Source organism: Amblyraja radiata, chromosome 8 (assembly GCF_010909765.2).
Source record: "Amblyraja radiata isolate CabotCenter1 chromosome 8, sAmbRad1.1.pri, whole genome shotgun sequence".
In the NCBI taxonomy this organism is placed as follows: Eukaryota; Metazoa; Chordata; class Chondrichthyes; order Rajiformes; family Rajidae; genus Amblyraja; species Amblyraja radiata.
The window spans coordinates 13,002,046-13,029,900 of record NC_045963.1 but is presented as its reverse complement, the minus strand read 5'-3'; the positions used below and the strand labels follow the sequence as shown (position 1 = coordinate 13,029,900).

The 27,855-nt window shown below is 42.4% G+C and overlaps 1 protein-coding gene across 7 annotated transcripts in view; it reads left to right on the top strand.

Annotated features, from left to right (window-relative positions):
• Positions 1–27,855, top strand: part of eml6 (EMAP like 6) — a 192,328-nt gene that overhangs the window by 135,058 nt on the left and 29,415 nt on the right. For 5 of the 7 annotated variants that reach the window (XM_033025216.1, XM_033025214.1, XM_033025215.1 and 2 more), the window contains 7 exons: positions 6,634–6,712; positions 10,541–10,670; positions 11,633–11,731; positions 20,792–20,812; positions 21,188–21,361; positions 23,510–23,718; positions 25,062–25,219. In XM_033025216.1, the coding sequence (XP_032881107.1) occupies positions 6,634–6,712; positions 10,541–10,670; positions 11,633–11,731; positions 20,792–20,812; positions 21,188–21,361; positions 23,510–23,718; positions 25,062–25,219 (870 nt within the window). The remainder of the gene's footprint in view (positions 1–6,633; positions 6,713–10,540; positions 10,671–11,632; positions 11,732–20,791; positions 20,813–21,187; positions 21,362–23,509; positions 23,719–25,061; positions 25,220–27,855) is intronic. The other 2 variants (XM_033025217.1, XM_033025212.1) reach the window with 1 other exon arrangement.

Sequence of the window (27,855 nt, the reverse complement as noted above, 5' to 3'; positions counted from 1 at the left end):
AACCAGAGGACATATGTTTGTGAGAAGGGAAATATTTAATAGTAATCAAACAGCAAGGGGGAGCCAACAGTCTGTCTGTCTTTTCGGCTTTTTTTTGTTATTTTTAGTGTTTTGAACATATGTGTTAATGTTCTCTGGTTTGTTTTATGTGGAAGGTGGGGGAGGGGGTCGGGGGGGGAAACCTTTTTTCAATCTGTTACCTTGCCGGAGATGCGATTGTTTTCCGGACCGTATCTCCGGTCGCTCTGCAGCCTAACATCATAGAATTGGCGGCCTTGCTCGGGACTGACTTTGAGCCCCACCACGTGGCCGTGGACTTATCATCGGAGCCGATCACTTGCCTGGGATTGATGCTCTAATCGCAGCCTGCGGATTTCTACATCGAGAAGCTTGCAGTCTCGGGTAGAGGCAGATGTCGGGAAGCTCCAAACGAGGCAGAAGGTTTTGACCAGCCCCGACCCGGGTCAGATCATCCGGCGCGGGGGAGCTAAGATTCCCCCCCGATGCAGGAGCTTGATCACCCCGACCACCGGCTACGGGAGCCAAGATCACCCCATCAACAGAAGGCTCGAGGTTCCCGACCGCGTGAGGACAAAGAAGGGAAGAGATTTAACTTTTTTCCGCCTTCCATCACAGTGAAGAGGCTGTCCCACTGCGGCGACCTAATCCACAAGCTCAGGCGAGTTCACCCTCGACATACTCACAGCATGGTCGACACGAGGTCCTAGGAGGTCTTTGTCACTCTCCTTCATGCTCGAGAGTAGTCCCCTGTACTCGAGGACTCAGCTAGGTTGCGGCGTATTTTTCAGCATGTTGAAAAATGCCCGCAAGTAAAAAAAGATCGCCATGGAAAAAATCAATACTTTTTTTTCCTCGTAGGTTTAGTCGAAGTAGGTCGTAGTAGGTCGGCATGTTATTTGTAGGCAATCGAGGGTAGTCGAAGGTAATCGAAGGTAGTGGTAGATAGTCTTCAACATAGTCCAAGGGAGGTCAAAGGAGATCGAAGGAGGTCGTATTCATTCTCCACTATTCAGTGTCCAATTTTCCCGAAGCTAATCGAAGCTGGTCTTCAACATTGTCGGAGGAAGTCGAAGGAGGTCTTCTACATAGTTGAAGGAGGTCTTCAACATGACATTTTTTCAAACTTTCCGAAACTCTTCTAAACTCGCCAATTAGGTTGCTGCAGTGGGACAGCCCTTGAGGAAAGTGGAGGAGTCACTGTGGTGGATGTTTATGTTAAAATGTATTTTGTATGTTCTGTTGCTTTTTATTGGTATGACTGTATGGCAAATGAAATTTCTCGTATGTTGCAAAACATACTTGGCTTATAAAGTATGATTATGATAGGTAACTTTTAACACCGGGTGGTGGGTATATGAATAAGCTGCCAGAGGAGGTAGTTGAGGCAGGTAGTAGGCCTCCCTTGAACATGACTGACCATGGGTGATGCGTCCTAGTTGTTGGCTGCTTGCTCCAATCCTCGGCTAGAGCAGCGTCGGTTGTGGCTGAAGAGACCAATGCGGGAGTGACAGTCTGTGTCGCAAAGGTCACATTTGTATGTGGTCTCTGGTCTGTTGAAGTTGCTGCACTCCTTTCTGCTTGTCTGCCGCTGCGTTGATCATTTTCTCTTCCCCCTTTTGAGATATTGGTTCAGGGTGCCTCTCCACCTCGTGCGGTCAGCTGCAAGGCTCTCCCAGGACTCCACATCGATGTCGAGCGCCTTCATATCTCTCTTGCAGACATCCTTGTAACGTAGCTGGGGGCGGCCGATGGTTCTCTTCCCAGATGCCAGCTCTCCATAGAGGATGTCTTTTGGAATACGGCCATCCTCCATGCGGTGGACATGGCCCAGCCACCACAGTCTGCGCTGCCTGAGTAGAGTGTACATACTGGGAAGGCCAGCCCGAGACAGGATCTTGGCGTTGGACACTCTGTCTTGTTTGGATATGCCCAGGATACGGTGAATGCTTCTAAGGTGGAAGGTGTTGAGTCTTCTCTCCTGTCTGGCATATGTAGTCCATGTCTCACTGCCATACAGCAGCGTGCTGTTGACACAGGCATTGTAGACTGCTATCTTTGTCTTCACTGTCAGCTTTGGGTTGGTCCACACTCGAGTTGTGAGGTGAGCGAGAGTTGTAGCTGCCTTCCAGTCCTCTTGTCAATCTCTGTGCCAAGGTTGTCAGTGATGGTGGAGCCGAGGTACGCGAACTGATGGACGGCATCGAGTTCGTAGTCGTCGATGGTGATGACAGGCGGCGCCTCTGTATCCTGCCCCAGGACGTTCGTCTTCTTCAGGCTGATGGTCAGCCCGAAGTTCCTGCAAGCCCGATAGAAGCGGTCCATCAGTGACTATAGTTCCAGCTGGGTGTTGGACACAACACCTGTGTCATCGGCAAACAACATGTCTCTGATGAGAGCTTCATGTACTTTTGTCTTTGCTCTATGGCGGGTGAGGTTGACGAGCCTGCCATCTGATCTAGTACGCAGGTAGATCCCCTCTGTTGCAGTGCCAAAGGCATGTTTCAGGAGCAGAGCAAAGAAAATCCCAAATAGTGTGGGAGCGAGGACGCAGCCTTGTTTGGCGCCACTGCGGATGTCGAAGGGCTCAGAGAAGCTGCCATTGAACTGCACTGTCCCCTTCGTGTTGATGTGGAAGAATTCTATCATGCTCTGCGGTTTTGGTGGGCAGCCGATCTTTGGCAGAGCCTTAAATAGGCCATCTCTGTTGACGAGGTCGAACGCCTTGGTGAGGTCAATGAAAGCAACATACAGAGGCAGGTAAATAATGTTAAAAAGACATTTGGAAAGGTTCATGGTTCAGCAACTATTTGTTTGGCAAAATGATGTATTGATATATGATGTTTAAGAAGGAACTTTTATCTACCTATTGATACATGATATGTTTTAATGGAGCATTGTCCACTTGTCAACTCAAGGAAACTTTTTTAAATGGTAATCATGTTAAGTGTTGTATGCAGTATCTGTAGGTACCCATAGGAAATGCAGGAGGATTTAAAAAAATCTGTCAAAGACTTCCAAATAGTAAACTGTATATTGATGCTCCCGAAATTTGTATCCCACTTGCAGTAAATTTGTGCAAAATATACTCGAATCATGCCACATTTACAAACGTTGCTCTTTAATTGCCAAATGTTAATAAAATAAATGAAATATGCATTTATTTCAGTGAAATTTGTCCTTTCTTTGTGCTTTTTCTCATAGTTTCCTCTCTACACTGACCATTGCCAATGCTTTCTTTCATGTAGAAAGCACACAGTTCTTTCCATTTTCAAAGCAATATTTTTAAAAGCAGTTTCAATTTTTCCATGTTCTGTAGAAGGAAGGCGGCTTGACAAAATCTAATAAGCACAATATCCAATAAGTTGGCAGGAAAGGGTATCTGTGGGGAAAATAATGATATAACAATGTGCCCACATTGTGCTGTCCATTTGTCTCTTAAAATGGAGATGGGGTTGCCACCCAGCTTATCCTTTTTTCTGAATCAAATATCGTATTTATTTCAAAATTTCTCACCTTCGTATCTACACTCTGATAGGGTATCCATTCGTGCTACAGTTTGTGGCAGGAAGTATTGACCCATTCACAATGTATTCACAAATTAAATCATGTTATGTAATTTAACTGAATGGTGCAGCTCATTGTACATTTGGTGTATCTACTCCAGTGCATTCAGACCCCTTCACTTTTTCCACATTTAGTTACGTTACAGCCTTATTTTAAAATGGATTAAATCCTTTTTTTATCATCAATCTATACACAATAATCCAGAATGAAGAAGCGATAACAGGTGTTTCGAAATTCTTGCAAAGTAATTAAAAAGAAATAACTGAAATATCACATTTACATAAGTATTCAGACCCTTTGCTATGACACCCAAAATTGAGCTTGGGATCATCCTGTTTCCATTGATTATCCTTGAGATGTTTCTTCAACTTTATTAGAGCCCACCAGTGGTAAATTAAATTGATTGGACATGATTTTGAAAGGCACACACATGTCTATATAAGGTCCCACAGTTGATAGTGCATGTCAGAGCAAAAACCAAGTCATGAAGATGAAGGAATTGTCCGTAGACCTCCGAGACAGGATTGTGTCGAGACACAGATCTGGGAAAAGGTATAAAACAATTTCTGCAGCATTGCAAGTCCCGAAGAGCACAGTGGCCTCTATCATTCTTAATGGAAGAAATTTGGAACCACCAGACTCTTCATAGAGCTGGCCTCCCGGCCAAACTGAGCAATCGAGGGAGAAGGGCCTTGGTCAGGGAGGTGACCAAGAACCCGATGGTCAGTCTGACAGAGCTCCAGAGTTCATCTGTGGAAATGGGAGAATCTTCCAGAAGGACAACTATATCTGCAGCACTCAACCAATCAGGCCTTTATGGTAGAGTGGCCAGACGGAAGGCACACCTCAGTAAAAGGCACATGACAGCCCGCTTGGAATGCGCCAAAAGGCATCTAAAGGACTCTCAGAACATGAGAAACAGGATTCTCTGGTCTGATGAAACCAAGATTGTACTCTTTGACCTGAATGCCAAGTGTCACGTCTGGAGGAAACCAGGCACCGCTCATCACCTGGCCAATACCATACCTACGGTGAAGCATGGTGGTGGCAGCGTCATGCTGTGGGAATGTTTTTCAGCGGTAGGAACTGGGAGACTAGTCAGGATTGAGGGAAAGATGAACGGAGCAAAGTACAGAGAAATCCTTGATGAAAACCTGCTCCAGAGCGTTCTGGACCTCAGACTGGGGCGGAGGTTCACCTTCCAACAGGACAACGACCCTAAGCACACAGCCAATACAAAGCAGGAGTGGCTTTGTGACAAGTCTGTGAATGTCCTTGAGTGGCCCAGCCAGAGCCCGGAATTGAACCCGATCAAACATGTCTAGAGGGACCTGAAATTAGCTGTGCATCGACGCTCCCCATCCAACCTGACAGCTTCAGAGGATCTGCAGAGAAGAATGGGAAAAATTACCCAAATGCAGGTGTGCCAAGCTTATAGCGTCATACCCAAGAAGACTTGAGGCGGTAATCACTGCCAAAGGTGCCTCAACAATGTTCTAAAGGGTCTGAATACTTATGTAAATGTGATATTTCAGTTATTTATTTTTAATGACTTTGCGACAATTTCTAAACACCTGTTTTCGCTTTTTTATTATTGGGTATTGTGTGTAGATTGATGATTTAAAAAAAAAAGAATTTAATCCATTTTAGAATAAGGCTGTAATGTAACAAAATGTGGAAAAAGTGAAAGGGTCTGAATACTTTCTGAATTCACTGTATGTGTGCATGTGCTGTTTTAATTTATTTAGTTACAAGATATAACACTATCAGAGCTGTTTGCTCGGGGATTCAATGGAGCAAAGCCTACTCAGTAATTTAAAAACCTTGGATTTCTTGTATATCTTTCTGTTTGAAGTATGGAAAGTGAGTCAGCAGACTTCCTCCATGCATATGGGATATGATGTAAAAGAGATCGAGAGCAGCAAAATTTCACTCCAGTTTGCAATTTATGAATCTAATACGAAGTGATGCTTTTAATACTTAAAAATGGATTGCAGATTTGCATCCATAATTTTATGAACTGTGGTTAAAGAAAAACGGGAACCTAAGAATTGAGGTACATACTGTTGCTTTTGGAAATTTATTATCATGAAATAAAATCCAATAACACCATGTTGGTTACATCATATTGAAAACTTGACAGAACACTTCCCTTTATTCCTGCACAACTTTCCTTTTGACGCATTGCCGTGAAACTTAATCCAGAGTTGACTGACCACCTCAGCGTCCCAGTGGGCAGCGCAGCGGAAGAAGCTCCCAGCGGGCCATGGCCTGTTGGCAGGAAACCACGGAGCCAACCCCTACTCATCCCCAAAGGCTGGACGCACTCAGACCCGTCGGGCTGCCATCAATATGTCATAAGTGATAGGGGCAGAATTAGGACATCGGCCCATCGTCTGCTCCGCCATTCAATCATGGATGATCTATCTCACCCTCCTATCCCCATTCTCCTGCCATCTCCCCATAACCCCTGACACCCATACTAATCAAGAAGGTAGGGAGAGACTGCCGAGTAGGCCTGCTCATCCCGGATGACCAGAGAGCAGAAGGATGGAGCCTGCGACAACACCATCATTGGTTGACTAAGCTCATTGCATATCAATCAGATAGTAGACCCCTTAGGTCACAATACAATCCTTAGGCTTAATACTTATTCTCAAAACTTTCATAAAGCTGCCAAAAGTCAACTAAAGCACTACTGCCTCCTACAGAATGAGTCAGTTACTGCATATTTTATGTCAGAAGGTGTACTGGGTGAATGCTGGTCGACACAGACTCGATGGGCTGAACAGCCTGTGTCTATCCGCTCTGTATCTCTAAACATCCAACGTTTTGTTCAATTGTATGGAATTCCTTCTGGCTTTACAGTTTCTGATTGTTTGTACAACTCCAGCACCAGTGATCTTATATGTTTGTCTTAAATAGGTCTTACAGCAATGTGGGTTAGAGAATTGTTGGTTAAATCTTGAGATTTTCAAAATCTTACTCTTTGAAATGTAGCAAGCAGTTTATTTCGTCAGCTTATAATTTTTGTTCATTTAATTGCAGACCACCTGTCAGCAGAGCTGCTCCTCAACCAGAGAAACTGCAAAATAACAATATTACCAAGAAGAAGAAAGTAGTGGAGGTAACTTAATTCCCAGCACTGCTCTTGAGGAGATTTGGTAACTTTTGATGTATCAATTGCTGATAAGATGTTAAGCACCATTGCATTAACATTGAACTCCTGAAATTCAGTTGTAATGGGGATATTTATGAGGCAACATTTTTCATCTAGCTGTTGATCTGTAAAGAATACTTGATTGTTTTAAGTATTTCACCTAATTGTAACCCAGATTGAAACACTTTTCTTTGCTCAGGCTCATGACATAGAAATAATAACTTTGAATTTTTATTCAGTTTTGAGGCTCTCCCTACAGTTTGTACATTTCCAATGGGGATCTTGATAACACACAAATTCCTTTTTAATCAAATGGTGGATTAATTTAAAAGATTTGTAAGCTTTTATTACATAAAGTGTCCATGCAGTATATTTAAGCATAATTAATATGGATTAATATCTTGCCATAATATTCAAATCCAGGATTGCTGGAGATTGAGCTGCTCTCTGCATGCACTTACCAAACCCCACCGAAACGTGCAAAGATTTCTTCAATAATATAGAAACATAGAAAATAGGTGCAGGAGTAGGCCATTCGGCCCTTCGAGCCTGCACCGCCATTCAATATGATCATGGCTGATCATCCAACTCAGTATCCTGTACCTGCCTTCTCTCCATACCCCCTGATCCCTTTAGTCACAAGGGCCACATCTAACTCCCTCTTAAATATAGCCAATGAACTGGCCTCAACTACCTTCTGTGGCAGAGAGTTCCAGAGATTCACCACTCTCTGTGTGAAAAATGTTTCTCGGTCCTAAAAGATTTCCCCCTTATCCTTAAACTGTGACCCCTTGTTCTGGACTTCCCCAACATCGGGAACAATCTTCCTGCATCTCTCAAACTTGTAACCACTTGTAACTTCTTGGAAGTAGCTCAAACAGGACAATCTACCACCAAATAGCAGCTCTGACCTGAATTTATTCACAGTATTTATATCACTGCTGCTGTTAAGTCCAGAGGTTCATTGACTTTATTGTTGTCAGATTCGCCATCGATGGTGGGGAAACTGGCAACAATAAATCCAATCAATGTCTTGAAGTAATGGTGAGATTGTTATTAGCTGGTATTTGTGTCATACAAATGTTCCTTGCCATATTACCATGTCAAGCTGCTCTTACTGTAGGAATGTTTCATTATCTGAATAAGAACAAATGGAACTGAATGTTTCATGATCAACAAACATTGTCGTACGGAACCTATGATGTGGAAAATGTTTTTGATAAATCAGCGGAAGATGGTTAGGCCTGAAACACCACTCTGAAAAATAGATGCAGTAAAATCAGAAACTAGCATTTTTGACTTCCAACACTCACAGGGATTTTCCAAAGTATTTGGTGTGACTTGCCAATGATTCTTTTAAAACCTGGATTCCCTTTGATTACTTCCATTAAGGATTCAGGTACCGCACTTGGCGAATTCTGTCTTGTAGTTGAGGACAGTCACTCTCACCTCTCTTATGGGATTGAGTTCTTTTTTAGATTTTTTTCCCCATAATTGGATTAGCTTCAATGGAACAAATTGGCAAAATCAGCGTTTAGCATCAATGAGATTATTAATGAATAAGTCTCCCTTGATTGCCCTTTGCGTGACATGTTCCATTACTTTGCTGATGATTTGTAGCAGACGATTTACCCAAATGGGATTTGCTTTTCTGTTCAAAATATACACTTAATTTCTAGACTGTCGGGTAAATGGCTGTTTTATAGCTGAGTATAAGTCTTAAGCAAACCAGTTGGCATGCCTAGATCTGCTCCCAACTTGTTCCTTAGATTCATAATAGCTACAGAAGAAATGCCTGAATGACTAGAGCCAGTTCTACTTCTCATTTAACTTAACTCAATCTGCATATTCATTGATTCCCTTTTTTTGCCTTAGCCTTTATGGAGGGGAATTCCAAAGATTCACAAACCTCTTCAGTCCTTAGTGCACACCCAGCCTTAACAGGTATCAATAACCCCTGGTTTCAAATTCTCAGATACAGCTTCTCATTGTCGATATAGAAACATAGAAAATAGGTGCAGGAGGAGGCCAGTCGGCCCTGCGAGCCGGCACTGCCATTCATTGTGATCATGGCTGATCGTCCCCTATCAATAACCTATGCCTGCCTTCTCCCCATATCCCTTGACTCCACTAGCCCCTAGAGCTATATCTAACTCTCTCTTAAATCCATCCAGTGACTTAGCCTCCACTGCCCTCTGTGGCAGGGAATTCCATAAATTCACAACTCTCTGGGTGAAAAAGTTTTTTTTCACCTCAGTCTTAAATGACCTCCCCTTTATTCTAAGACTGTGGCCCCTGGTTCTGGACTCGCCCAACATTGGGAACATTTTTCCTGCATCTAGCTTGTCCAGTCCTTTTATAATTGTATATGTTTCTATAAGATTCCCCCTCATCCTTCTAAACTCCAGTGAATACAAGCCTAGTCTTTTCAATCTTTCCTCATATGACAGTCCCGCCATCCCAGGGATCAATCTCGTGAACCTACGCTGCACTGCCTCAATCACAGGGATGTCCTTCCTCAAATTAGGAGACCAAAACTGTACACAATACTCCAGATGCGGTCTCACCAGAGCCCGATACAACTGCAGAAGAACCTCTTAACTCCTATACTGAAATCCTCTTGTTATGAAGGCCAACATTCCATTGGCTTTCTTCACTGCCTGCTGTACCTGTAAGCCAACTTTCAGTGACCAGTGTACAAGGACGACCAGGTCTCGCTGCACCTCCCCCTTACCTAACCTAACCCCATCGAGATAATAATCTGCCCCCTTGTTTTTGCCGCCAAAGTGGATAACCTCACATTTATCTATATTATACTGCATTTGCCATGCATCTGCCCACTCACTCTGTCTACCCTGTCAATCCAATACCGAATCGTGTTTGTATCAATGTGACCTCCTCTTTGTATTTCTAACAACAGTGAATGCAAATTAATCTTGATTTCTCTGCTTATAACCACCCTGATCCTGATATTGAATCCTGCCAATCTGTACAGCACAAACTCCAAGACAAGCATGTAATTTTCCCAGGCAGCCTTGTTCCATTGCAGCTTGCAACAGGTCTATGGCAGACATCATCTCACAGGCCCTACATTCATCAGTAGATCCTTTAGATAAATAGGACACCTATGTCAGACTCCTATTTATTGACTATAACTGCCTTCAACATCATAATCCAACCCAAACTCATGTCCAAACCCCTGGTCCTAAATGTCAACACCCCTCTCTACCACTGGATCTTCAACCTCCTGATTCATAGATCACAACAGTGAAGATAGACAATAAAACATCTTCCAAGATAATTCTCAACACCAGTGCTCCACGGGGATATGTTTTTAGACCCCTTCTATACACTCTAACCCCATGTCCATGTGTGCTGAAGACACCACTGTGGTGGGTGGATCTTGAACAATGATGAGTGAGATCTATAATCTTGTACCAAAATGGCCAGTTCTGATATAAACAAGAAAATCAAATTATCTGAAATTGTTGATTTCTGAAACATGTCGGTAGTTGAAAGGAGAGAAGTCTTCAACTGGAGATGCTTCTTTCCAAAGTTGTTACCTAACCTACTCAGTGTGTCCAGCATGTTCCGTTTTTATAAACCTGAGTTTTTCTTGTAAGATGACAATGAAACTTGGAAGAGCAGTTATAATGGCTGTGCGGAAAGGATTTTATACCCAAGTGTTCAGTGAACTGTAGTCCAAAAATTCCTTAGCAAAGGTATTTATATTTTTTAAATATACTCCTTGAAATTTACATCAGTTTTTATTAAATAAAAAAATTTCATTTTTAGGAATTTGTGTTGGAACATGTTTTTGGATATAGAGGCTTTGACTGTCGCAACAATCTTCATTATCTCAATGATGGAAGTGATATTATTTTTCACACAGCAGCCGCTGGCATCGTTCAGAATCTGTCATCAGGTAAGGCATTGAATGTAGTGTTCTGATAAAAACCTTTGATGTTAGTGTAAAATGCTATTGCATTTGGGAATAACACTTAGTCTTGGTGTCCCGAATGAAGATGGTTGTCAATCTTGAAAATTTACAGCTTCAACAATATATATTTTATCACTTGGTAAATTAGTATCCTTAAAACATTTTTTTTTTAAATTGCATTCTTACTAACAATGCCGTTTGAATCATGTCTGTAGTGACAAATAAACCACAGAATCATTATAGCACTGGAGGCTGCAATTCAGCCCATGAAGCTTGCCACTTTTTTTCCACATTCCTCACAGATCTTCATCAATGCGCACACACCACTCACCCCCATCCCGTCTCAGCAAAATATCTCTTACCAAAAACCTTAAATCTGTGCTCTGGACCTTGTATCATCAGTGAACATACACAGCCTTATTGTCTATATTTTCAAATCTTTCATGTTGTACATTTCTGTCAAATCTCTTTTCAACCTCCTTTGCTCCAAAGAGAACAATTACAGTTTCTCCAATGTAGCCTATAGTTAAAATCTTCAACCTGAGGTCATTCTATTCTACATCCTGTCAAGGACCTACATATTCTTCCTAAAGTGTACTGAGCTGAGTTGAACACAATTTTGCAGTACACACAAGAACAGAAATGAGCCAGATTGTTCTGATGTTCATTTAGATTATACTGAGCTGTATTTTAACTCCATCTGCCTATCCTGTCCATGTAACCTTTATTATCTGTGCCTTAAACAAATTTCTCTAATTTAGTTTGAAAGTGTCAATTGGCCCCATGCTCAGCTGCATTGGGAGAGTTTCATACTTTACAAAATTTCATAATGTGTTCAAATATAGACACATTGTAATCCATGTGAATTTTATAATGCTGAGGCAATTGTGATTTCAGCACACAACTTTATTTTTATGTTGTATTTCATTTGAAATGATTCTGATCAGGTCTGCAAAGTTTTTATGTGGAACATACAGATGACATACTTTGTCTGACTGTCAATCAACATCCAAAATACAAAAATGTTGTGGCAACTGGGCAAATAGGTAAGTCAAATTACTAATTCAACACAAATGTATCGCACATCATTATTATTAACTACCTTCATGCATAATTTAAAATTTGTCCAGCAAATTAGTTCTATTGTAATTATTCATACAATAATATTTGTGCATTTAATGATATTTGTAGGTCTGTATTGCAATTATTAAGACAAGAAGACAAATGAACAAAGCCTTACTGGGAATGTTATCATTACTGTGAAGCAACAAGTTAGTTATTGCAAACACATACTTTAGAAGCATACTAATTAAAAACTAAAATAGGGCCTTTGGCTCGCAATGTCTGGTCCAGCAGTAAATATGTTCATGGCTGATCTAACTCTAACCTTAATCCTACATTCCTGCATCCATTACTCAGGTTTATTCCTTAATAATCAAGGGGATAAATCAACTTCTGTCTTAAAATATTCTGCTGCCTTTTACGAAAGAGAATTCAAATGACACACATTCAATGAGAGAAAACTTTTCACCTTATCTGTCTTATAGTCATGGATGGAAATAGGCATTTCCTTACTGAGGGCAAATAGTCTATTCAGCCTAACTTGTTCATGCCGACCACAATGCCTATCTAAGGCATTTATCTGCATTTTCCCAATGTCCCTCTTAACCTTTTCTATCCATGTACCTATGCAATTTTTTTTTAAACATTGTATTGTACTTGCTTCTATCACCTCCTTTGGTAGCTTGTTCATATACCTAGCATCTTCCATGGAAAAAACACATCCCCACAGATTCCTTTTTAAATCATCCCTCTCTCACCTTATATATATGCCCACTAGTTTTAGACTCCCCTACCCTAGGATAAAGATTGTGACTGTCCAACCTATATATACACCTCATGATTTTGTACATCTCTATAAGGTCATTCCTCAGCCTCCTTTGTCCCAGGGAAAGCTGTCCCAGTCTAGCTAATCTCTCCCTATAACTCAAGCCACACATTCTTAGTAACATCCTCGTCAATCTTTTTTGCACAATTTCTAGCTTAACCCTTGCTATAGTGTGTTGACCAGAACTGTACACCATTACATGACACTCCAACTCTTGCACTCAGTGCCACTGCCGATGTCACCTTCACCACCCTGTCTACATGGAGATACGTTCAGCAAACAATGTATTTGTACACCTAGGTCACTCCGTTCTACAACACCTTCCATAGTTCTCTGAAAGTAACAGCATGAGTGATAAAGAAGGCATGTGATATGCTTGCCTTCATCAGCTGTGGCATTGAGTATAAGAGTCAGGATGTCATGTAGCAGCTTTATAAAACATTGGTTAGGCTACATTTGAATTACTGTGTGCAATTCTGGTTGACCCATTACAGGAAGGAGGTGGAGATTTGGGAGAAGAGGTTTATCATTATGTTGCCTAGATTAGAAAATATTAGCTTCAAGGAAAGGTTGGACAAACTTGGATTGTTTTCTCTGGAGCATCGGAGACTAAGGGGAGACCTCATGGAGGTTTATAAAATTATGAGAGGCATTGATTAGGATAGACAGTCGGAATTGTTTTTCCAGAGTAAAAATGTAAAATATCAGGGCCCATAGCTTTAAGGTGAGAAGGAGAAAGTTTACAGATGTGCAGGTCAAGTTTTTTTTTTTTCTTTCCCCCAGAGTGGTAGGTGTCTGGAATGCACTGGAGTCAGATATGATATTAGCATTAAAGAGCCTTTCAGATAGGCAGCTGAATATGCAGCAAATAGTGAGGCCTGACAGAAGGGATTAGTTTAATTTGACATAATATTTTATATGTTATATGTGCTCCTCTGTATTTGCTCTTCTAATTCCCACTGACTACAGGGTGCCTATAATATAATCACATCAAAGTGATCACCCCTTTCTTCTGAATCAGTCTAAAGAAGTGTCCCAACTTGAAACTTTACCTATCCATGTTCTCCAGGGATACTGCCTGACCCTAATACTGTGACTCCTAATTCTAGATTCTCTCACATGAGGAATCATCTTTTTCACATCTACTCATACAAGATTGCTCAGGACCTTACATGTTTCAATCAAGTCGCCTCATGCTCTTCTATACTCCAGTGGATACAAACCTGGCTTGTTCAATCTTTCCTTATAACACAATCTGTCCATTGCCATACCAATCTGGTAAATCTATACATAACTAAAACTCCGATCTTGTGCTCTTCCGGTTTGCGGTGTTTTTCTATTTGCGCTAAAACGGTACGCGATAGCGCTACGATTTATCACCAGGTTACTCACCGTTCTCCTGTGCTGCGAGTGCAACAAGTTTCGTTCCGGTCTATTGTAAAAGTTATCGAGGTTTAAAAATCTTTAATACCGCGCATGCGCACTTGGTCTCCTCTCCTGTCAGTCACCCGGGACAGCGACGCCCAGGCCGGGACAGTTACTCCCCTTTTGGCGCACTATTGCTGCCCTGATTGGCCGGCTTCTCTGTCACAATAAAGCTGAAGGAGCGGAGCGAGCAGAATTTGTGTATCACCGTGGCTGGAGTGCGGAGCGGCTGGAGTGAGGAGCGGCCCAGATCCTGGCCCATTGCAAGGCCCACTGCGAGGCCCACTGCTGCAACCTCGAAATCCTGGGGAAGTGAGGAGAGAGAATGGGGGGAATTGAGGAAACCGGGCGCTGGTGAGGCCCCGAGGCCTGGCACTGGTGGGGCTGGGCGCTGGTGGGACCACACACCCTGCCCAGACCCTCCTTCCCCTCGCAACCCCCCAGCGGTAGGCCACGGCAGCGGTAGGCCGCGGCAAAGGCAGCGGTCGGCCAAGGCAGTGCTCACCGGCCCCTGCCTGAAGCCATCCCCCTCCCCCGGCTACAGAACACTCCCGCCGGCCCCCCACCTGAAGCCGTCCCCGTCCCCAGCTGCAGGACTAGCCCAAGAAAAGTACATTTGGCCCACAATGTCCGTACTAGCCCTCAGGATACCAGTCCCTTCGGCCCACAACACGTGCTAACCCTCCAAAAAGCCCCCTCCCCCAATGGCCCCTGCCTGAAGCCCTCCCCCAGCTACAGGACTCGTTCCCCCCCCCCCCGCCTGAAGCCATCCTCCCCCGGCTGCAGGACGCTCCCCCCCCCCCCACCGGCCCCGCCTGAACCGTCCCCTCCGCCAGCTACAGGACGCTACACCCCTCCTCCCCTCCCCCCCCCCCCGCCGGCCTCTGTCCCTGGCTACAGGACGCTCCCGCTAGCCCCCACCTGAAGCCGTCCCCCTTCTCCGGCCGCAGGATGCTCCAGCCAGCCCCCGCCTAAAGCCGTCCCCAGCTGCAGGACGCTTCCCCCCTCCCCGCCTGAAGCCGTCCCTGTCCCCAGCTGCAGGATGCTCCCCACCGGCCCCCGCCTGAAGTTGGGGAGTGACAACGGTAGGCCAAGGCAGCGGGCAGGCCACGGCAGCGGTAGGCCACGGCAGCCCTCCCTTCTACCCCCACCAGCCACCGATAGCCGCCGCCTGAAGCCGTCCCCCTCCTCTGGCTGCAGGACGTTCGATTTCTTCCCCCGGATGCAGGACGCTCACCCCCTCCCCCCCCCCCCCCCCCCACCACCAACAGCTCCCGCCTCCAGCCGTCCCCCTATCCCTGTCGCAGGACGCTCCCCCCCCCCCCCCTGACAACCCCCGCCTCAAGCCGTCCCCCTCCCCCAGTTGCAGGACGATTGCCGCCCCCCCCACCCCGACAGCCCCACCTCAAGCCGTCCCCCTCCCCCGGCTGCAGGACGCTCGCCCCCACCCCACAGACCCCACCTCAAGTACAAAGAACGGAGAACAATGAGTGATCCTAATATCATGATTGATGAGAAGCACCATGATCAGGCTCCGTTGTATATTCAAGACCTGCTTGAGAATTACAACAAAAAAAAAATGGAATTATTTCATTTGCCACGACCAAGAAATGGAAGGATGCATCTTGATGATGACGATCCAGAATTGTTGCAGGAATTGCAATACAATAGAACTGAACAACAGCAATTTGTTGAGGAGAATGAGCCTCTGCTGAATGCTGAGCAGAGAGCAGTGTATGACCAGGACTGCTTGAAGAGGAAGCTTCCTTCAATGTTTTTCATTGATTCACCAGGAGGAACGGGAAAAACATTTATCACCAATTTGATCCTCTCCAAAGTTGGAGGTCAAGGTGATGTGGCTATTGCTATAGCATCCTCCAGGATAGCAGCTAAATTAATGCCTGGTGGAAGAACTGCACATTCTCGATTCAAGATACCCATCCAAGTAACCGAGGATACATTCTGCAACATTGAGAAGACCTCTAACATGGCACGTTTGATGAGGCAAGTGAAACTCATTGTTTTGGATGAATGCCTAATGATTAGGAGAGCTTTTGAAGCGGTGGACAGAATTCTTCAAGATGTATGCACCAACACTAAGCCTTTTGGCAGCATTCTTACCATTTTATGTGATGATTTTCGACAACTCCTTCCTGTAGTGAAAAGGGGGAAATGATGCTGATGTTGAAAATTCCTGCATCAAGAAATCCTACTTGTGGAGACTTTTCACAAAGTTTCAATTGCAGATGAATATGCGATTGAGAGCGGGAGAAGGCGACTATTCTCAATTTTTGTTGAAAGTTGGAGAAGACGAGATTTTAAAGAATGAAGACGATGAAATTGAAATGCCAGAATACATGGTTTTATCAGCAAAAACACTGGAGGATTGTATTGATTTCATCTATCCCCCATTTGACAATCCTGCAGAATTATTCTCCGACAATTGTATTTGGTTCCGCACAATGATACGATGAGAAGCATCAATTCTCCATGTATCAGACGCTTCCCTGGAATCATTAAGTAGTACTTTTCTTTCAATGCTGTCACTGAGGGAACTAATGCTACTCACTTCCCAACATAATTCCTCGATTCACTCGAGATCTCTGGATTACCACCACACAAATTGGAGTTGAAAAAAGGATCTCCAATCATGTTAATGACATAATGAGAAACTTGGAACCCCCAAAGCTATGTAATGGAACGAGGATGATTGTGGAAGAGCTACACAATAATTTGATCGTTGCAAGAATCAACATGGGAGCCTTCAAAGATGACATTGTTCTCATTCCTAGGATAACACTCAATTTGACAGAAGGCGAAGACATTCCCCTTCAGCGGAGCCAATTCCCAATTCAGTCAAGTTTTGCTATGACGATCCATAAAGCGCAAGGACAAACCATGGAGAAAGTGTTAATATACCTCGAGAAACCAGTATTTCAGCATGGAAAACTATATGTGGCTCTTAGCCGAGGAAAGGTGAAAGAAAATGTCAAAGTTTTCCTGAAGGATGGAACATCGACCAAGAATGTTGTCATTAAACGCATGTTTGGATGAACGATGACTTCTGAGGTAAATTCTCAGATTTTCTTCAAGTTAAAGTTTGACCACTCAATAATGTCTCTATATTAAAATTGTGTGTCTTTTTTTTTCATCAACAGCAAAGAGACATCGAGACGCAGTGAGCGGCAGAACGTAATGAGATGCGACAAGAACTGAACTGAATAAATCTCATCTTTAACGTTTAAATTGTTGTTATATTTTGTTATTCACATTTTAAGCTTTAATAAATCCCATTTCCACTTGCCGTGCCCGTCAGCTGTGACAGCGCAGCAATACCTGCGTGTTCTACGTCACAATGGGAACCCAATGGGCGGGAATGGCTGCGCCGCCGGAGAGCCGCTAAGAGTGGATGGGGGAGGGGTTGAGGGGGGATGGAGTGAGTGCATGGGGGGGGGGTGTGGAAGGGCAAGGGGCGGTGTGGGGGCGGTGAGGGGAGGAGGGGGGATCAAGGACATCACAACGGGAACCCCTCAGCCGTGCCTGCGCAGTTGGGGGCTATGGGTGGGTGATGGAATATTGAGTTGGGGGAGCAGGCCTCCCATGTGACAATGGATCCCACTTAGTCTAGTCTTCTTTAAAATCCTTCCAGTGCATCTACATCCTTCATTAAATGTGGGAACCAATACTGTTTTAGAAATGTCAAATCCAGCACAAGAAACTAGCATTGGCGGAACAATAAAAAATACTGAACAAATTATGTTAAATAAATCCAAACACAGTGCTACATTTAACATCTCATATTTACATTATCACAAATATATATTTGAAGCATTTCACACATGACATTATACTTGTCTGTGATATTTCATGTTATACCCTTCCAACAGTATGAAGAAACCAGCATCTTTCTGGAAACATAAAGTCAGAATGACTGTAAACATTTAAACTCTGCATGAGCAAAACCAACGTTTACTTAACAGCAAATGCATTTTTCACCTTGAAGTTTAATAGACCATTTTGCATGATGCTCCTGTCCAGTTAAACAGTGCATAATTTTGTTTACCGGGACCACTATTGTGGGAAATTCACTTCTGACATAATAAAATGTCTATTGTTACGTTATTCCTCACAAACCAGGTGTGTACAAATATAAATGCAAATTTCTGTGAGCTTTTTGTATGTCAGTGCTCAAATATTGGCAAATCTATAGTAACAAGCAGCAAGGCTAATTTGTGAAAAATACACAAAATGATAATTCAAAATTATTTAACTGGCATCAGTAAAACCTTGTGAAATGAATGAACAAGAAAGTCTACCAATAGCTGAGAAGCAGAGATATACAGTAAGGATTCAAGGAATATAATTTCACCTTGGCTATATGTAAAGGCGTCATCATTGTAGACATGATTGCAGATGGAATAAGGTTTGAATGGATAATTTTATACATTTTCCAGTATCTTAGTACCACTAGCAAGACCAGCATTTATTGCCCATCCCTGATTGCCCTTTATTAACGAGAGTGAGCAGGTTACTTGAGAAGGTGATAAGACTCCCACGGGATTGTTGGATAGAGTGTTTCAGGATTTATACCGTGATGATTTCCAAATCTGGATGTTGTGCAACTTAGAGGGGAACCGCATTTTCAAGTACCTGCTACCCTCATCCTTCAAGGTGATAGAGTTGTTATTGGAGTAGCCTCAAAGAATAACTGCAGTACATTTTTTGCACTGATTGTGGCAGAATGAATGTTTATGGTTGTAGATGAAATGCAGATTAAATGTGCTGTTTGTCCTGGGATGGTGTGAACTTTCTTGAGAGTTGTTCAAACTGCACTCATCCACTCCAGTGGAGAGTATTCCATTGCTTTACTGACTTACACCTTGCAGAAAGTAGAAAGGCTTTGGGGCATCAGGAAGTGAATCATTCATCATAGAGTATCCATAAATCATTCATCATAGAGTAAGCATGCAGGTACAGCAGGCAGTGAAGAAAGCTAATGGCATATTGGCCTTCGTTGCGAGAGGATTTGAGTTTAGGAGCAAGGAGGTCCTACTGCAGTTGTACAGGGCCCTGGTGAGACTGCACCTGGAGTATTGTGTGCAATTTTGGTCTCCTAATTTGAGGAAGGACATTATTGCTATTGAGGGAGTGCAGCGTAGGTTCACCAGGTTAATTCCCGGGATGGCGGGACTGACATACGATGAAAGAATGGGTCGACTGGGCTTGTATTCACTGGAATTTAGAAGGATGAGAAAGGATCTTATAGAAACATATAGAATTTGTAAAGGATTGGGCAGGCTAGATGCAGGAAGAATGTTCCCGATGTTGGGGGAGTCCAGAACCAGGGGTCACAGTTTAAGAATAAGGGGTAGGCCATTTAGGACCGAACTGAGGAAAAACATCTTCACCCAGAGAGTTGTGAATCTGTGGAATTCTCTGCCATAGAAGCAGTGGAGGCCAATTCACTGGATGTTTTCAAGAGAGAGTTGGATTTAGCTCTTAAGGTTAAAGGAATCAAGGGATATGGGGAAAAAGCAGGAACGGGGTACTGATTTTAGATGATCAGCCATGATCAAATTGAATGGCTCGAAGGGCCGAATGGCCTTCTCCTACACCTATTTTTCCATGTTTCTAAGGTGTAGTGCCATTGAACGTCAATTCTAAATTATTAGAATATCCCTTAGTGGAGATGGGTATTGCCTGGTATTTTTGTGTGTGAATGTCACCTGCTACCTAAATGTTGTCTTGCTCTTGCTGGATGGAGATGTGAACTGGTTCATTCCTTGAGCAGTTGCAAACAGAATTGAACATTGTGCAATCAGTGAACATCTCCACTTGCTTCACAACCACTTGCTTCACAACAAATGAATACATGTTGCTAATTTTTGCACAGCAAGATCCCACGACTGTGAAATTACCAGATAATCTTTTTATATTGATAGAAAAATAAATATCGATTCAGACTTGGAGAACTTTGCTGATCTTCATCAGATAGTTTTGCCTCGATATTTTACTTAGTGAACTCCATATAAACATATTATTAGCTATTGAGCAACCTGTAAATGTTGCAGGCTAGCCTGCAATCATATTTGATTCACTGTGATTGTTTATGCAATATATATGAATAGGGATCTAAATTTTGGAGTAAAATATAACTTTATATATCTACTTCTCATCTCTGGACAATGCTCCATGACTTTGGTCCCGCTCCTGAACAATGACAAATTGTTTATGCTTTCCAAGATGTTTAATAATTACAATCCCCGTACGTGAATCAAGTAATAAAGCATACTGACCATTGAAGACTAGAAATATACTAGAAAATTATGTTAGATGTTTCATTTAAGGTGCATTACGTAAGAAAAAGGAGATGCAGAATAATATGGTCAATCATTTTATTGGACTTGGAGTTACAGTATGTTTTGTGGTAATTTAAGTATTATTAGTTTCAATTATTTATATCTATAATGCAACAATTATATAAATGCAATGATTACTGTTCAGTCATCGTACAATTAAGATGTATAAAATATATAGCAGTTACTTTGAAACTGCCATTTATTAAAGTCCAGATCCTACAATAGTTTCATCAATGTAATATCCAAGTCATTATTATTTTACCTCAAAACAGACTTTTGCTTTTTTATTAAAACACATTTTACCTTGTGTTCATTATGCTTTTTTTTGTTGTCAATATTTCTCCTTTGATACTGTTGTGTAATGATTCATCATGTGTGGGTACAGTATATCTTGGATCAATATTTCCTCATTTGCAATTGCTGTCTCAATGCAGGTGATATTACAGACACATCAGGTAAGGCTATCAGCCTTTGCACCTTTCCCCAGCCCTTCATTGTTTTTATTTTTATTTGTGCAGCTTCACTGATCCTCTTGTCATTGTGAAACTAATTATGTATTTGCACACAGTGCAGATACATGTGGTTGTGCAGCCAATGGTTTTGTTCAATTTGTTCCTATGCTTAGTAGTAGAAAGCATTAGGATAATAAACATTCAGTTTATGTTTCTTATTGAGTTAGATCAGTAGAGTGTGAATGTATTGTAGCAGATTGGATGCAAGCAATTAATACAAATATTTATGTGCTGGTAAAAATGGCATTCATGTTTTCAATGTATTTATTTTCCGTTTTCTTAGTTTAATTTTAATGCATATAATATTTCAATTACCAGGAGCAACTCCATCTATTCATGTGTGGGATGTCATAAGCAAGCAGACACTTTCTATCCTACGTTGTTCTCATAATAAGGGTGTCGGTTATGTTAACTTCAGTGCTACAGGCAAGTTGCTGTTATCAGTGGGTGTCGATCCTGAACATACTATCATTATTTGGAGATGGCAAGAAGGTACATTTTAAAGAATATTATAATTGATATGTTTTTTTTTCATTCTCCATAGCCACTGACCTTCATTTATCATATAACAAATTAATTTAAGCAAATAATATGTAGATACAGTAATGCCATGTCATCAACACATCAACGTAAGAAATCGTAGCAAAAAAATTATCCTCATCGTTTTTTTGATCTGCTTGATAGATTTTTAAATGAATCAACAAGAGCAATCTAGGAGTTTGCTCATTAGGGAGTATGTTTCCAGATTTTTGATCTGGATCCTCAGTACAAATGATAGGCATGTCTTTTTAATGTTCTTCTTATCGAGTCCACACACAAGATTAGAAGTTGTTCAGCCAGAGCTGAACACACTTCTCGGCATCTGCATACAATGGTGTCTGTCTTGTCGCTTCTTGTGCGTTGTGGTGAAATGATTGGTGGAAACAGGGCCGCAACGTGAACGCTCTTTCCTTGACCCCTTTTTTATGTTTAGAGATACAATATGGAAACAGGCCCTTCAGACCACCAGGTCCACCGACCATCAATCACTCGTTCACACCAATTCTATGTAATCCCGCTTTCTCATCCAGTCCTTACACACTAGGGGCAATTTACACAGGCCAATTAACCTACAAACCCACACATGGACACTCACGCAGTCACAGGGAGAATATGCAAACTCCACCTGAGGTCAGAATCAAACCCAGGTATCTGCTGCTCTCAGGCAGCAGCTGTATGTTCTTATAGATATTTTAAAGTACCTTTTGATTATAAAACTAATTTTAACTTCAACCATGAAACCTTACAATGCAAGAGAAAATCGCAAAGATCTTAGGCCTAGAATGCAGAAACAGCCTTAACTAAAATATTGAGACCAGCTTCAGAGTAAGTTAAAGGGTTTGACCATTCCTGACTTTTACCAGGAATTGTAAGTATTCCATCTTTCATTTTTAGGTTACTTAAAATTTTTAATGGAGAAAATGCAGCCTAATGGTGTAGAATAACATACACACGCATACTCATATGCGCACACACACACACATCCACACATACATACACATCCACACATACCTACACTCACACCCCCACTCATCACACACACCCCTCCACATACGCACCCACAGATGTACACAACCCTCCATATACACACACACGCACCTCCACACCACGCTCCCCCACACGCTCCTCCCCCTGCACCCGCTCCCCCCCACACACACACACACAAACCTCCAAATGCACCCCCCCCCCCACACACGGCCCCACACAAACCCCCATACGCACACCCCCACACACGAGCCCCTTCCCACACGAGCCCAATCCACATGTGCCCCCCCCCCCCCCACCCAAACAACCCTCCACATACACACCCACACAAACCCCCACACGCAAGTAACTCACACTCACACCAGAACCTTGCCATAACCTGGGGACAATCTGTTGCAATATTCTTTACAACTTTATTAGCCTTTTTTATTTTTTAAACCTGCTATCACCCTGAACTTTAGTTAGCTATGGATGGATCTTTTTTATCATCCACTGGTAACTAACAAAATTTATTTTTTCCTAGATTCTTTAGTTGTACCTATATTCTTTCATTTGACCTGATTATTATATTTAATACTCGGTCACATGAAATAAGGTAATTTCTCACTACTTTCTAATAACATCATATGCAATCAGATATATCCACCTTAGAATTATGTTTCTGTAATGACAACTACATCATATCCACTTACCTCTGTTTCTGCCACTAATTCATCTCTCTTGTTCAGATGCAGACTTTAATCATCTTCTCTATTTTGGCCCTTTTTGCTTATCTTTATATTTGTATTTGTGAAGTGTGTTTGGAAGTTTTTCTAGAGGTGCTGTTTTGATGAAACCTTTTAAAGTGTCACCAACTAAAGAACAGACGATATAACATGTGGTCATGTGCAAGGAGACAGGATTAATTTGTAACCCCTGAAAAAGAATATTTGTTTGTAAAAATATAAAACAATTATCTATTGTGTATAACATTTTTGCTTTAGTTAGATAAAAGACAAGAAACGATTGTTTCAAGTATAAACTTTTTCTGTTCCACCTGAAACCAAATATTTACAGAAATACATAGATATAACAAACTTGGTTCACTAATGAGGTATTGATTTTCTTTCATTTTAGGTGCCAAAGTTGCTAGCAAAGCGGCCCATAGCGAGAGGATTTTTGTGGTTGAGTTTCGTCCCGATTCGGACACACAATTTGTATCTGTGGGGGTGAAGCATATAAAATTTTGGACCTTAGCTGGTGGAGCATTGCTTTCAAAAAAGGGGATTATTGGGACTGTGGATGATGCGAAGATGCAAACCATGCTATCTGTTGCCTTTGGTGCAGTAAGTACTGTTTAGAATTATGTAAAGAAACTGATACATGCACATATTTGGAAGATAAAGTTATGTTTTCTTCTAGGTTTTCTAATCCAAAACTGATTTTACAAGAATTCTTCAGCAGGAGCATTGATGTTGTGTTTCATACAAAGTTTTAATAAGCTATGAAATAAATTAAGTAGCCTATATCTATGTGCCAGTCCACAAAACTACTGTATTTTGCCACTTTATGGTCAGTCATGTCAGAAGGAATAGTAGAATTAGGCCATTTGCCGCATCAAGTCTACTCCACCATTCATTCATGGGTGATCTATCTCTCCCTCCTAACCCCATTCTCCTGCCGTCTCCCCTCTGACATGTGTGTACTCTTTCTCCATTATAAATATCTTTCTGCACATTAATTATGGATACTGCTTGTGTAAACTTGTCATACTGTATCTATACACTCCATCTACTGTTGATGATGTAGCTCAGTTTCGTCTCTAATTGCAAAATATGCCCCACCCTTCCTCACCCCCCACGACTTTCTGATCAATTTGGCCTCTTCTGTTGCCTGATTGACATAAATAAGTCATGTCATCAGTGATAGAAGTAAAATTAGGCAATTCGGCCCATTGTCTAATCCACCATTCAATCATGGCTGATCTATCTCTCTTTCCAAACCCCATTCTCCTGACTTCTCCCCATAGCCTCTGACACTTCTACTAATTAAAAATCTATCTATCTCTTCCTTAAATGTTTGATATATATCACTATTTATTAAATTTAATGATTTGTCTGTATTCTAAGCCGACAAAGGCATTGTAGACATAGCTCATATCTCATGGCACATGGACATGGCTCCCAGCTCCTACCGCATAGACATAGCTTTAGACAAAAGTCTAAAGCTCATGGGCCTGCTGCAACCACAGTGCCATGGTATGAGCTGTAGTGTAACTGTAGGCTGGTTTATGTTGGAAACTCCAGTGATATCTCTAGAGACTCTCTTGTTACTAAAACAGTTAAGATAGCACGCTGATGGCATGGTTGTCTAAATCCATGTGAGCAGGTTACACATCAAGGAACAAATTGGAGACTGATGTCGGATGATAATCTTCCAGATTGTAATGTATTCATGCATATTCATGTATATGTTAATGAGTTGGTGTTGTATATAAGCAGGGAATGTTGAGTAATAAATCTCTCTCGTCATCCAGGCAACCTGCGTGTAAGTTGTTATTCATTCTACCATCCGGAATATAACACAGCTCAAGAATGTATCTGTTTTATTCCATGAGACAGCCTCAACTACAAACAGTATACCACAAATATCTCCACTATATAATCCTTTTTTAAACATTTTTTAATAGAACAATCTTACTTTCTCTGGTGCCATAAATGGGGATGTGTATGTCTGGAAGGATCACGTGGTAATCCGAGTTGTAGCAAAAGCCCATACAGGACCCGTGTTTACAATGTACACAACGTTAAGGGATGGCTTGATTGTCACTGGAGGCAAGGAAAGACCGTAAGATCTTTTGTTATTTATTTTACTGATGTTATAACTATTATAATAGAAGTATAGTATATTATTTTTAAACTGTTTCTTAGTATTTGGCAGAAGCATGACTATATTATGAATATCTTGCTGATTGATTTTCATAAATCATCTTCAGGATGGTACATAAGAACATATGAAATAGATGGTGGACTAGGCCATTTAAACCCATGTGTCTCCTCATTATTCATTAAGATCGTGACTGAATTTTAGGTCAATGTCTTTTTCCTGTACCAATATAATTTGCCCTGATGTCCAAAATGTGCTCATCTCTTTCTTCAATTTCCGAGCCTCCAGAACCTTGAAAGAATCATTTACATTCTGGGTGAAAAAAATTATTTTTAATATCAATGTTGAATGGCCACCCCCTTTTTATTAGATCATCATTCCTGCTTCCAGACATCCTGGCCAGAAGTGACATCATCCCTGTAATTATGCTGTCAAGTCCTGTTGGAACTGTGTATATTTCAATAGGAGAGCATTATTATTTTTTAATCCTTAGAGAAAATGTGTATGTTGGGTAAAGTGAGAGGTTAAGCACTTCCTTCAATCAATAAATCAGCCGGAAGTAACTCGGTGCACTCTTCACCTTTAACACCATGTGTGGGGGGGGAAACATGTTTTTTTGTCTCTTCCTTCGGGGGAATGCAACTCTTTCTGTCGTATCCCCCTTCTATGCCTCCGTCTGCGCTGAGGCCTAATGGCGGAGCTGGTGGTCTCCAACTGCGACCGACCTCGAGGCTCCGGAGGCAGAGCCAGCCAGGACTAGGCTGGCCGACTTCGGGGCTGAGGCGGCGTCGGCCCGACTCGCTGAGGCTGCGGGACTCGGAGCTGAGGCGGCGGCGGCCCGACTCGCTGAGGTGGCGTTCCAGCTTTCGGCAGCGGCCCGACTCGGAGGTGGTGGCGGTCGACTCGGAGCTGAGACTGCATTCCGGCGGCGGACCGACTCGGAGCTGAGGTGGTGGAACTCAGGGCTGAGGCGGCAGAGGCCCTACTCGCTGAGGTAGTGTTCCAGCTTTCGGCAGCGGCCCGACTCGGAGCTGAGGCGGTGGCGGCCCGACTCGCTGAGGTGGTGTTCCGGCTTTCGGCAGTGGCCCAACTCGGAGTTGAGGCGGTGGCGGCCCGACTCGGAGCGGAGGCGGCGTTCCGGCTTTCGGCAGCAGCCCGAATCGGAGCTGAGGTGGCAGCGACATCACTTTGGAGGTTCAGCCGCGGGCCCAGTGGATGACCGGGAGCTCGCAGGTCATAGGTTGGTGACCTGTTTCCGGAGCTCCCGCAACTACAGCTACGTCCGCTGGACTGGAGGGCGGCATCTTCGGCCTGGATCGCCTCAGCGCAGAGGGAGAACAAGGAGGAAAGGGACAGAGACTAAGACTTTTGTCTCCATCACAGTGATGAGGTGCTTGGTGAACTCACTGTGGTGGATGTTAATTTGTGTTTATTGTATGTTTCGTTATTTATTATTATTGTGTATGACTGCAGGCAACGAAATTTCGTTCAGACCGAAAGGTCTGAATGACAATAAAAGAATCTAATCTAATCTAACAAAATTAAGTATTCCGACCACAAGTGGGAAGCTTGTGACATTCACCAGGATCTGTTTCTGACAAGCCTGCTACCTGTTAGCCTGTGGGAAGAGCAGTATTACTCAGCCAGCATCCCACCCTAGGCATTAACAGCTCCTATGTTACCCCATCCCTCCGCTCCAGGCTCTACTTGCTGGATGACATAGACATTTATATCTAAACTGCACCTGTCCTTGTTAAGATCTAACAACTCCTTTTCAGACATCCAGTTCCCAACAGGAAACTTGTCAGAGATTTAATTTAAAGCAGAGTGGAAGAAGGTAACTACACTTATTAAGTACAGAGACCTCAAAATTCAGAGTCCAGTCCTTTGAATATCTGTAGCGTGTAGTTATGAGCTAAAACAACAAGAGATTTTGCATTTCTTTCATTTGAATGCAGGGTGAGATGACATTTTAGCAATTTAAAAAGCCAACTCTGCATATATAGGACTTAGAGTCATACAGCATGGAAATAGGCCTTTTGGCCCAACCAACCACACTGACCAAGATGCCCCATCTACACTAATCTCACCTGCGTGCATTTGGCCCAAATCCTTTTAAACCTGTCCAATGTTTTATGTGATTTGCTTACGAATGAAATCGAGAGGAAAGGCCTACCAAAAATTGTTTGCATTATGTGAACTGCACATTGTAAAATATAAATAATTAAATAATCATATAGAATTTAAAGGTTTTATTTTCACTGAATAGTTACTGCCTACTCTGACTTCATGTCACTTGCATATAGGCCTTGTCATCTTAGTCTAGACAAATGGAGGAGACTATAATCTAAAAAAATTGCTTGAATGAACAGTCAAAAATGAAACTTAAAAATCCTTTTAAGAAATTTGATGAATTATGGTTGATTACATTTTCTCTTAATATCCTGTTTTGAAGCTTGTTATGGTCACTTTTTGGTTTGTGCTCAGTCTATCACATGTCTCTAATTTCATTTCCATTTGTTTTCTGTTTGCCCTTTAAACTCAAATCCCATAACAGAGGCATTTCCAGATCAAGGGTGCCAAACATGTTTCAAGTC